A 12,092-nucleotide genomic window follows, 5' to 3' on the forward strand; every position below is an offset into this window, starting at 1 on the left:
TTAGTTTCCCTTTATTCGAGGTAGGTAATACGGCATCAGTCAGAGTGTGTAGACCTTAAGGTGGGCTTTCGAGTCGAGCGTCTGTCTGATGTCGCGACAGAGCTACAGATTAATGTACTGTAAAATGTACGGAACCTCATTCGGATACAGCTACATTAGATGTCGCGTCACTGTCGTTCCCTACATTTGTATTTTGTATACTTAGGTACATAACATCTATCGCGGCGACTAGTATAATATTGTAGTTTTTGGTCTCTGCCGCTTTGTTGCGCCATCACTGACGCCACAGACGCTCGACTCGAAAGACCAGCTTAAGAAATAAAACGCTCTAATAAAATCAAATCCACATTTATATTTCTATAGTATCCTACAGCTTGATTACAATGTTACAACTAGTTAAATACATTCGCAAAACGCGTCCTGGTTAATACAAAAATATCGTTAAAACCATCACAATCACATTGTTTGAGCATGTTAACTGGCTATAGTACAATTGGCTAGAAATGCTTAAAAATATTAGGGCCAACACACACGCGATACTTGTTTTATGTACACGAGCATCAGCGATCAGCAATTTTGTTACTGCACCGGTAAATCTCGTTTTGGCGACTAAACTGCTATTTATCGCAGCATCGAAATTGCGCATTTAGGCGACTGTTTCGATATTGCATTTCTAAAAGAATATTAGCCTTGTTAATTATTATGACTTATATTCTCCTTGCCCCTCCAATTAAGCGTAAAGCTTGTGCTAGGAGTGGGTACGACAATAGTGCAACGGGTGGGGTTTGAACCGCCAACCTTTCGGAATTCAGTCCGCTCGCTATTGAGGCATTATAGCGTTTTGGTTATTAGTTGCGCTTAAAGCGTGCCATGCCAGAGCCTCACTGAGATTCAATCGCAACTTCCAGCTATTAATTGTAGGTAAATGTAATTCTAGCTATTTTGGAGAATTGCAAATCACGTTTCCGAAGAAAAGCGATAGAATTATCGATGCTGATGTGAAAGGTATCGTGTGTGCTATGACTTTAAAGCAATGATTTTTAATCTCAACAATTACCTATAAACGTTTTGATTTAAATATTAAGTAGATCAATGTAAAGCATTTTTTTTTAGTTTTAAAGACACATGATTTGAATAAAGGCACATTACGATCGTCACTGGTCTGCAAAGTCCTAACTTAAATTCGAACTTAGTTCTTTTGCTTTTCAAAGAACTTTTGTTGTGCTTGAGCGAAGCTGCGTAGTTCAGTGACGACCATAAGGGTACGTTTCCACTGAACAGAAGCGGAGCGGAGACGTGTTCAATAAACCCATCTGGTTATTACTAGATGACGTAATAATTTTCTCTCCGTTTCAATGGAAACGTACCCGAAGCTAACATATAACAATGGTTGTCCGTACTACATTTTATAAACAATAGGCTTTGTTAGACGTTATTAACATCGGTTTCGTAGATAGCAGGATGGAACATGTGACAGTGTGGTAAATACAAGGTCCCACACCTAGTAGATATCTACTTACTTATAATAATAATGAAGGTTTGTCAATTGTTTAAGGTGTTCTTTTTTAACGAAGGGAATAATAAAAGAATCAAGAAGGCTCGGAAATAATTACGCCTATCTTATTTTTAACTGACTATAAATTAGTTATTAATATAAGTAGGTAACAGATTTATAAAACTGTGTTAATTTTTATATCACTAAAATGGACTTAATAACTAGACACCTTTCTATACAATGTCAACGACATAATTTATCTAATTATACGATAGTATTTTTGTTTATAAAATGATAACCATAATCAAAAAAACAGAACACAAAATTATGTTAATAATCATGATCACCCCATCGCTGCTGGCTGCTGGCCAGGTGCGGGTTGGCAGATTTAAAACAACTATGGATAACTCTCACGCATATGCAGGTTTTCTCACAGTGTTTTCCTTCAGCGTTAAAGTTATAAAATGTTAATAATAGGTAACTATGTACAATAAGACACACAGACTAAAAATAACTAAGGTAGGTAGCTAGATTGTCTTTTACTAAAGGAATGTAAGGAATATTTTACGAGGAATGTAGGTAGGTACTATGTAGGTATTTTTTCTAAGGAATGTTAGGAGAAAAAAGTGATCAAGTGGGTAGTGGTGGGCTGGTGGGATCGTACCTACTTAATGAAATAAATTTAAAATCTAAAAATAAGTAATTAGGCTGGATAAAATTTCTAACGATTGTAAAAGACTATAAAAATGACTAGAACGTATTTTTTTCTTTGGGCATAAGAATTAAGTAATTTCGATTATGAAAACTTGACTTCTTAAGCTAAATAAGAGTAGAATTTTTCAAAATTCCCAAAAATGCGACAATGCGGCATGCTGCAGCTGCATTTTACGCAGAAGCAACATCGTGCTGTAGAATTTGAATAAGTTTACGATTTACGAAGGATTTACGATACAGCAGTCTTCCTCATGATGCAAGGGGATATCATGCCGCACGATATTTGCTGCACTGTGCGATCATGTGCGTAACGACTTTTATGGTCTAGTAGGTAGTAATATATGATGCCCACGACTTAGCCTACGTGGATTTAGGTTTTTCCCATGGGAACTCTTTGATTTTCCGGGATAAAAAGTAACCTATGTCCTTTCCTGGGATCCAAGCTATCTCTGTACCAAATTTCGTCAAAATATGTTGAACGGATGGGCCGTGAAAAGCCAGCAGACAGACAGACACACTTTTGCATTTATAATATTAGTATTAGGTATGGATATTAGGATAGCAGCTGTCCTAATTTAAATAAAGCTTTATGAGTTCTGTTCTTCTGCTAAATTCTCTTCGCTCTCCTCTACAAAGCCGCACTGCAGTTCGTAGAGTTTTGCGTAGATCTTCTTCAAGGCGATCAGTTCACTGTGGGTTCCCATTTCAGCGACCACTCCCTGGTCGATGACACATATGACGTCAGCGTTCTGGATGGTGGCTAGACGATGCGCGATTATAAGGCATGTTCTGCCTTCGCTCGCTCTGTCTAACGCTTCTTGGACCACCTAAAATTAAAATATTTACGATAGTTATAAGTTTTTTTAAGGCAAAATGCATCCTAAAAGCGGTGTTGGGACACATTTCGGATGTTCAAAGAATCAAGTTTTGCTCTCGAAAACTACGTTTATTTTTTAATATTATAAAGATTAAAGATATTATTTAGTGAATTACGAGAGCCAAAACACGATTGGCACAATTTGGCTCGATACCTACTTACAAAAGAATCGCGAAGTTTCCCTAAAATATGCATTTTTTACACGACCATTAGGAGAAAAACCAGTTTTATTCGATTGATATAAAACCAATTTCAATAAAATTTCGTATTTACATTCAACGTTTAATACACTAAGGCATTATGGTATTATTTTATGGTAACAGAGCATATACGTTGTAAATATAAATATTTATGAAAAGCGTGCAACAAATTTGCGCTCAGGCGGCCCAGACTACCGCCCCCGGTCGCCCGCAACGCTTAGAGAGCACCCGTGTACAACTTCAATCCCATTTCGCCTTAAGTTAAATATGTACCTAGCTTTTCAACTTACCCTTTCACTATGTGTGTCAAGCGCGGAGGTCGCTTCATCCAGCAGCAATACGCGGGGGTTGCGGACGAGCGCGCGAGCGATGGCTATCCGCTGTTTTTGTCCGCCCGACAGTTGCGATGCGCGCGCACCGATGCGTGTGTTGTAGCCCTTATTTTTTGAAACGAAGGTAATTTTTTTAATATTAACTAACAATTAAATAAACCTTTCTTAGGCACATTACTTAAATTTCGAGCGCAAAAAAAAATTCGGTCGGTGGTAAATCTTTTAATTAGGTATCTCGGTCGAGATAGCAATCGAGGTTGAGACGGCGGGACGCCTCGCACACCCGCACGTCACCCGTTCTCGCCCGCACTGGGTAAGCGCGGGGGCTGTGCGGGTGTGTGCCGTTCCCACACCTTTGAGAACAATATGGAGAACTCTCAGGCATGCAGGTTCCCTTACGATGTTTTCCTTGACCGTTAAAGCTAGTGATATTTAATTAGGTACTTAAAACGCACATATCTCTGAAAAGTTAGAGGTGCGTGCCCGGGATCGAACCTCCGACCTCCGATTAGAAAGCGGATGTTCTAACCACTAGGCTATCACAGCTTTTACAGCTTCACACGCTGTATTTAGTTAAGTAAGTCTTATAACTAACTCACATCAGGCAAAGCAGCGATGAACGTATGCACATTAGCAGATTTCGCAGCATTGACGATCTCCTCTATCGGCACGTCTCGAGTGTTGTCTCCATACGCGATGTTCTCAGCGATGGTGCGGTCGAACAGCACCGGTTCTTGAGACACGATGCCCAAGTTGCGACGGAGAGTAGACAGCCGCATGTCCCACACTATGCTGTGGTCATCTAGATACTGTTGACGAAAATGTGACTCTACAAAGCTGATATTGACATATTATATTTCGAAGCTGAAGTGGCAATGGGCAGGGCACATAGTTCGTAAAACCGATAGACATTGGGGTCCCAAGGTGCTGAAATGGCGACCTCGCACCGGAAGACGCAGTGTTGGAAGCCCCCCCCCCCCCACTAGGTGGACAGATGACATCAGTCAACCAATTTGTATAAAGCGATGTATCCATACACTCAACGATAATTTAATGAAACAGCGCTGGATTTTGAGATACGATTGTCAGTTTGCGATGAATGATCAATGGATGCATGTCGAAGAAAATTGAGTCATTATTTTTGATCTGATTTATAGTTTGGGAGTGCCGTGCGATGTCGTTTGTGATAATGGTAGCATTATACGGATAAGTGACTAAACTTTGCAGCCACATTTTCTACTAGATATAGAAATTGTGAAGAAAAGTACTGATGCTTCCTATCACTTACATTTCGTAAGCACAAGTTATATAATCCGCAAGACAATCTATAACATATGAGCTTTGCCCTACTTTTCTGATACATACCACATTCCCCTCATCAGGGTCGTACAGTCTCTGCAGTAGTTGTATGAGTGTAGACTTCCCGCACCCGCTCGGGCCTACCAAAGCTACACGTTTGCCGCTGGGGATTGCGAGGGAAAGTCCACGTAAAACTTGAACTTCCCGTCGCGTTGGATAACGGAACTTGATGTTTTTATATTGGATTTTGCCATCTGCAACCTGGAGAAAAGAAAAACTCACAAACATGGACAATTATTGTAGTTTTATACCTAGAGAAATGTAAATATATTTTATTAGTTTTGACGTCCATTAATAATTTTTGCTTTCAAGTAATGAAAATCTCTCAGACTTTCTCCGGGACCAGAGGGTTTAGCCATAGTCTACGCTGGCCAAGTGCGGATTAGCAGACCTTTGAGAACATTATGAAGAACTTTCAAGCATGTAGGTTTTCCTTTACCGTTAAAGCAAGTGGTTTAATTGCTTTAAACGCACCGAAAACTTAGAGATGCATACCCGGGATCGTATCCCGGAACCTCAACTAGGAGGTCGAAGTCTTAACCACTGGGTAGATATTACCGGATTTCATAGATAGCCGACGCTAAAAGGATCGTGCGAGCTTTGACTACAGCCAACTTACATAATTGTCAGATACGGATGGAGCGTGCGTGCTGTCGATGAGCGGTTTTCTCGCCAGAAGAGTCATGATGCGACCCGCAGCTAACACGGCCGCGCCAAAGTTGGGCGCAAACGCTAAAGCCTGACCCATCATCCAAGCGCCGAATATAAGCGCTTCGGAGACCCTGGAATTTGTGTATGAAAAGATCTAAACGGACTTCTTCTTCGGACGGAAGATTTCTAAAAACTCTCACGTAGGTAAAGACCTTTAACACTTTAAGAAATTACAGTGTATCAGAATTTCTTATGTTTCTTGCATGGTTTTCATATTGATGAAGATTCCGGGGCTCAGTTAGCAACAGTATGACGATCGCAGTCACTTCTGATTGGCCTACACTCTCTTATTATTGGCTAAAATGAATTGTTGCAGAAAATTCCATTCAAGCCAATCACAACAATTGACATGTTAGCAATGATCAATGTAGATTTTACGTTATCGACGTGCTGGTTCCTCTGCGAAATTCTATATGGTAGAAGCTATATCATTGGGTATGTCTAAGATAAAAATATATAAGACAAAGCAGAAGTAAATGGCTGCAATAAATTGGTAACAGCTGAGGAGGAAGAAGTCAGTTGCATCAGAAGGTTTTGAAATCATTAGAAAACAGCTAAGGTAGAAACAACTTACTTGATAACATCCTTGTACGGCACCTCCCGGTTCGCCACGAGTATCCCACCATACCACAGTGATAGCGCATAGCCGGCCACGGGAGCAGTTTGTCCGAAGGCAAATACGCAACCGCGCCAACGAAGACTCTTCTGCGCTGCTACCCGTGCATTGGCCCCCGCGGCGTCATACCGAGCGAGTATGCTCTTTTCACCGCCTGCGTAATAATGCAGAAAATTTATTAGGTCGAGATGGCAATCGAGGAAGGAACGCCTCGCACACCCGCACAGCCCCCGCGCTAACCTAGTGCAACCGTATATGAGGCGTGTGGGTGTACGGAGCATCCCCTCACCTCATACCCCGATTGCTATGTCAACCTGTCACGGACTGTAAGTCCTAGGATTTTTCCTTAGCAGGGCGTTGTAGATATGTGACGCAATTCCCCGTAGTATCACTCCAGAGTCCAAGCAAACCACCTGAGTTAACGAAGATAGCTTACATTAATACTTCATTCATTTTGCTCTCTTAATTGTTGTAGAGCTCATCTAGTGACTAATGCTGTGTTAAAAAGAAGAATGAAAGAAATACAGTCCTAATATTAGTGATGGCCTCAGTTGCAATGGTGGTCGCCCTGCTGGCCGCCTCAGCCTTCAGCCAGCACACGGCCCTCCTGCACCACGGCGATGAACACCGTCGGACAACCACAAGCGTCAACAGCAACTTTAGTGACTCTAGCGACACCAGGCGCAGAATTTCAGTGACCTAAATTCTGGGTTACTCACAAAATCCACACACAGTCCTAATATTAGTGATGGCCTCAGTTGCAATGGTGGTCGCCCTGTTGGCCGCCTCGCGTATCGTCACGATGCCCTCAGCCAGCACACGGCCCTCCAGCACCACGGCGATGATCACTATCGGCACCGACACCAGCGACACCAGTGTCATTTTCCACGTGAAGTACATAGACACCAGAATGCCGATGGTTATTGTTGCTGCTGCTTGCATTAGTGCACCTATTCTTGTACCGGTTGCCTATAAAAAAAACTGCCTTAGTTTTTCACATGGTTTTGTTGGAGGGGCTTTCGGTTTTGGGCGGTGGAGAGGGACTATAAGTTAACCTGGGATTTGCCTTTAAAATCATAGAGCCGACAATGTCAGATTGTCGGCATTAGATTACATTTCACAATCATGCGTTTGTCATATCACGATTAAAAATATAGCCATGATTATTATGCTAAAATTTACCTAATCATAAACTTGGAGTCTAAAATAAGTATTTGTAGTAATATTTTGAACAGAATCGTTATGCTGCGACCAATACAACGTCAATGTTACCCAACTCAAAAGGTTATGATTTAATAGTATCTTATTGTTATGTAAATCATCAATTATATTATGTCATTAATTAATGTAGTAAAACAATAATAGGTAAACCGTCAATACATGTTGCAAATAATATTATTTAAGTAAATTAATAATAATGTCAACAATCTCAATGTTGGTACAATGGTACCTACTTATTATTTATGTTGGTACAATGGTACCTACCATTGTACCAACATAAATAATTATTAAAAATGTCATGTGATGGTCGACGTCCGCCTGTTTTGCGAGGGAAAGATATAAAAGTAGCTACCTCGACAGAGGAGCCACAGTCTCCAAGTGAAATTGATTCGATGTTAGTTCAATCCTTGTGTTGACAACAGTGACGGTTTAATTATTATAATTGAATGGTGAGGTTCTCCAGCCCAGAGCAAACGAGGCCGGCGGTTTATCTAAAGCTAAGTATTATTATGTTTTATCGTAATTATTGTAATGTAATCACTTGCCTATTCTATTTAACTTGTTATAACCATGTACCAAATATGTTTTAGATATTATGTAATGTTGTAATGCTTTTAAAAGATGTGTGTTGTTATAGTTTGTTTGCCCTTTCTTCTACACAACAAAACACCTTTGGAAACGGGTGGTAGATTCATTTGAATATAAATAGACCTATGCTGAGAAATACAACAAAATACAGATAGGTCTATAAAGATTAAAGTATTAAAGATCTTTCAATAAATGATTAATTATTATTCGACTTGGTTGGTTTTACTTCTGTATTTATAACCTACCCTCTTTTGCTATTTATTTTATACATTGAGATAAAAGTAAACACTAGGTTATTAGCTACTAATTATTATAGAAGCCAGTTAGATGATTAGGATTCTAACTTTAAAATAACACAGCAGATGTTTTGCTTGAATTTTAATTACTTAGCCTTACCTGACAATATTTACAACTACCTACATTTCAAATAATTGATAGATGATAACTTTTATTAGTCGTCATTAGATTCTATTAATCATCATTATTAAAGCCCACTGTTTTAACGTTTTTATTTAAATCTCACACGTTCTTAAAGACGCTGGTAAATTCATTTTATTTCATTTCATTTCACGATCTTGCGCCGCCTGGATCCAGCGGCTCCCTGCGATTCGTCTGATGTCGTCCGTTCACCTAGTGGGGGGTCTTCCAACGCTGCGTCTTCCGGTGCGAGGTCGCCGTTCCAGCACCTTGGGACCCCAACGTCTGTCGGTTGTACGAACTATGTGCCCTGCCCATTGCCACTTCAGCTTCGCAACCCGTTGAGCTATGTCGGTTACTCTAGTTCTCCTACGGATCTCCTCATTTCTGATTTGATCACGTAGAGAAACTCCAAGCATAGCTCTCTCCATCACCCGCTGAGTGACTCTGAGCTTTCTTATGAGGCCCATAGTTAGCGACCATGTCTCGGATCCATATGTCATCACTGGCAACACGCACTGTTCGAAGACTTTGATCTTCAAGCATTGAGGAATTTTGGACAAGAAGATATCTCGAAGCTTTTGGACAGTAAAAGATGTTAATGCAATTTTTTCCGTGGATTCTGGGTGGAATCTGCTTACACCCCGTTCCCACTTGTCGTTTGTCGGGCTCGGATTTTAATCGGAGCTTCCATTGCCAGTAAGTACATTTTGACACAAAATCGGTTTCCGGGTGAATAGCATCATATACAATGTTCTGCCACTTATTCTTCTTCGTCGTAGCACTCTTGGCAGAGTGGTCGTGGTCATCACAAAGTGGCGTTTTTGGGGGAAGATGTTATACGCCTCAGGAGCATTCGCCACTTCTCCCTGCTGGCCGATAGTCTGAACTGTCTGATACATTCGTGTGCGGGACCGTTCTGCCACTGGAACATCCGATTAAAATCTGGGCCCGACAAACGACAAGTGGGAACGGAGGGGGTTAGTGTTTCTGACCCGTCTGTTCGAGTATGTTTGTCTTAGTAATACACTTTTAAAAAAAACACTCACCCCTTGCACAGCGGCCGCATCTGCAGCAAGGCGGGAGCAAAGAGCACCAACGCCGTTTAGGGGGTGGTCGAACCATCCCATTTCCTGCGTCAACATTGTTCGAAAAGCTGCTACCCTGTGCAAAAAATAAGGCTTTAACTACTAACTATAACTAGGTATAGCGCATAACTGAGTAGGCTCCTGCGGTATTAGAGCATTGCAGGAGGGTGAGAGTTGCCACAAGTTGACCAATCGCTTATCTCTCGTATCAGGTCATCACACCCCTCCCGCACCACGTTATCACACCCCTCCCGCACCGCTCCACTACCGCAGGAACCTACTCAGTTATACCTTATGCCTGTAGCTATCAGTTTTTAATCAGATTCATCTGTACGGAAATGAGGTATAGATTTTATGATTTGTAGATTTTGGTGTCGGGTATCATCTGAAAATCATTATGATGAAGATGAATTGGATTAAATTAAAATAATTGGTCCAGGAATAATATTTTTAGAAAAATATATAATGAAAGGAGACAATGCTGATAAAAATAATATGAAAATAATACCTGAGCCTCGCTGTAAGCCTGACGCCGGTCAAGTTGAATATATAGATTTGGAAGAATATACCGATGCCAGTATATACGCCAACCAATAGGAAGAGCGCTGCGATTACGTTGGTACCACCACGTACGTAATCCTCGTCTTTACTCTCCAATAGCTGAAATACAAAGAATTCATAAAAGTTTATTAAGTGGTAGGTATAGTACGCGACAGGTCGAGATGGCAATCGGGCCATACGGCGGGGGGACGCCCTGCACACCCACACGTTCCCCGCGCTTGCCCGCACTGGATTGGCTCGGGGGCTGTGCGGGTGTGCGGGGCGTTCCCACCCGGATTGCCATCTCCACCTGTCGCGAACTATTAGTATATCGGTCTTGTCTTCTATTAACAATCATCATCATCATCATCATCATTTCATGCAGTAGATTTGAGGTCTACACAACCGTTCGATGACCTAGCAAGAGCTACTTAAAAAAAATCGGTCAAGTGCGAGTCGCACGCCCTCCCCTCCATTTCGTATGGAAGCCCCCCTGAAGCTTCATTTACAAACAAAAAGAGAACGAACTGCGAAGAATTTAACTTACACCATAAGTCTCGCCAAAAAGGATGGCGAAACACGGAAAGGAAGATCCGACGGCAATCGCTGCAACAATCCCAATGGCCGTTAGATATTTTTCTGGTTCACACAGCTTCATAATCTCCCAAGTTGTAGGCTCGTATTCTTTTGGCTCCTTCTGCTCTACATCTACTTCATCTTCGGAGACTGAATCCTCGTCAATATCGACACTTGTCATTGAATCAAGCGATACCAGTTTCTCTAACTTTGGTCGTCGCATCTTAGCATCTGTAGTTGAATTAGTATTAGCTGTGGATATTTAATAGTTAACTAATTAGTTCTATGTAGAAAATGCCTACCTGAAAAAAAATTGCATCAATATTGCATGCAGATGGATCGTGATAAATAGCAAGTAGTACCATATTGACTCTCGACACTTTAGGGCTTTTTTTGTTTTTATGAAAAAATTTTTTTTTTGTAAAAAGAATATTAGCCATGTTAAATGACTAATATTCGCCTTTCCTCTCCAACTAAGCGTCAGGCTTGTGCTAGGAGTAGGTACGACAATAGTGCAACGGGCGGGGTTTGAACCGTCGACCTTTCGGTTTTCAGTCCTCTCCTTTACCGGTTGAGCTATTGAGGCTCTAATATTGAACGAATTTATTATATTTATTATTATACATAACTAGCTTATTCTCGCGACTTCGTCCGCGTGGACTACACACATTTCAAACTCCTATTTCACCTTACGGGGGTTGAATTTTAAAAAATCCTTTCTTAGCGAATGCCTACGTCATAATAGCTATCTGCATGCCAAATTACAGCCCGATCCGTCCAGTAGTTTAAGCTGTGCGTTGATAGATCAGTCAGTGAGTCAGTTAATCAGTCATCTTTTCCTTGTATATATTTAGATAACGAGTAATTATCGTAAGTGCCACGATACAAACATCTTCTTATTGTGACCATATATGATTAATTGATTAGGTATTGTAGCAGAGACTCTAGAAGAGTCATACATCCTGTTTTTTCTCTTACGAGGTTAGGTATGTATTTTATTATTCTTACAGCAAGAATTCCTTAAAAGTTACCTACTGGACAGCAAACTGAAGGTCGGAAAGGCAGCTTCAGATAGATTCGTGACGCAATGGTTTTACGCACGTTTTACGTCACGAATAACGATGGTTTTTATTATTCTAAGCCCAAATTTGTATTAACCCATTATGAGACAGCAATTTTTTTGTTGAATTATTTTAAAGCTTTTCAGTCAGAAATTGACGTATAAAATATCAATTAGGTATGCATGAAATGAAGGCGATTGTTTACTTCATAAACACGTCATGCAAAGTATTTTTAGGGTTCCGTACCTCAAAAGGAAAAACAGAACTCTTATAAGATCACTTTGTTGTCTGTCTGTC

General features: G+C 40.8%; 1 protein-coding gene across 2 annotated transcripts in view; it reads right to left on the reverse strand.

The window, feature by feature from the left end:
• Positions 1–332: 332 nt before the first annotated feature.
• Mdr49 (Multi drug resistance 49) overlaps positions 333–12,092 on the reverse strand; it is a 33,016-nt gene continuing 21,256 nt past the window's right edge. For both annotated transcript variants that reach the window (XM_034980651.2, XM_034980653.2), the window contains 10 exons: positions 10,706–10,986; positions 10,127–10,278; positions 9,580–9,694; positions 7,024–7,273; positions 6,263–6,458; positions 5,597–5,759; positions 4,984–5,178; positions 4,218–4,427; positions 3,577–3,723; positions 333–3,036 (listed from right to left, as the gene is read on the reverse strand). In XM_034980651.2, the coding sequence (XP_034836542.1) occupies positions 2,797–3,036; positions 3,577–3,723; positions 4,218–4,427; positions 4,984–5,178; positions 5,597–5,759; positions 6,263–6,458; positions 7,024–7,273; positions 9,580–9,694; positions 10,127–10,278; positions 10,706–10,986 (1,949 nt within the window). In that variant the 3' untranslated portion in view covers positions 333–2,796. The remainder of the gene's footprint in view (positions 3,037–3,576; positions 3,724–4,217; positions 4,428–4,983; positions 5,179–5,596; positions 5,760–6,262; positions 6,459–7,023; positions 7,274–9,579; positions 9,695–10,126; positions 10,279–10,705; positions 10,987–12,092) is intronic.

The sequence above is a fragment of the Maniola hyperantus genome, chromosome 22 (assembly GCF_902806685.2).
Source record: "Maniola hyperantus chromosome 22, iAphHyp1.2, whole genome shotgun sequence".
In the NCBI taxonomy this organism is placed as follows: Eukaryota; Metazoa; Arthropoda; class Insecta; order Lepidoptera; family Nymphalidae; genus Maniola; species Maniola hyperantus.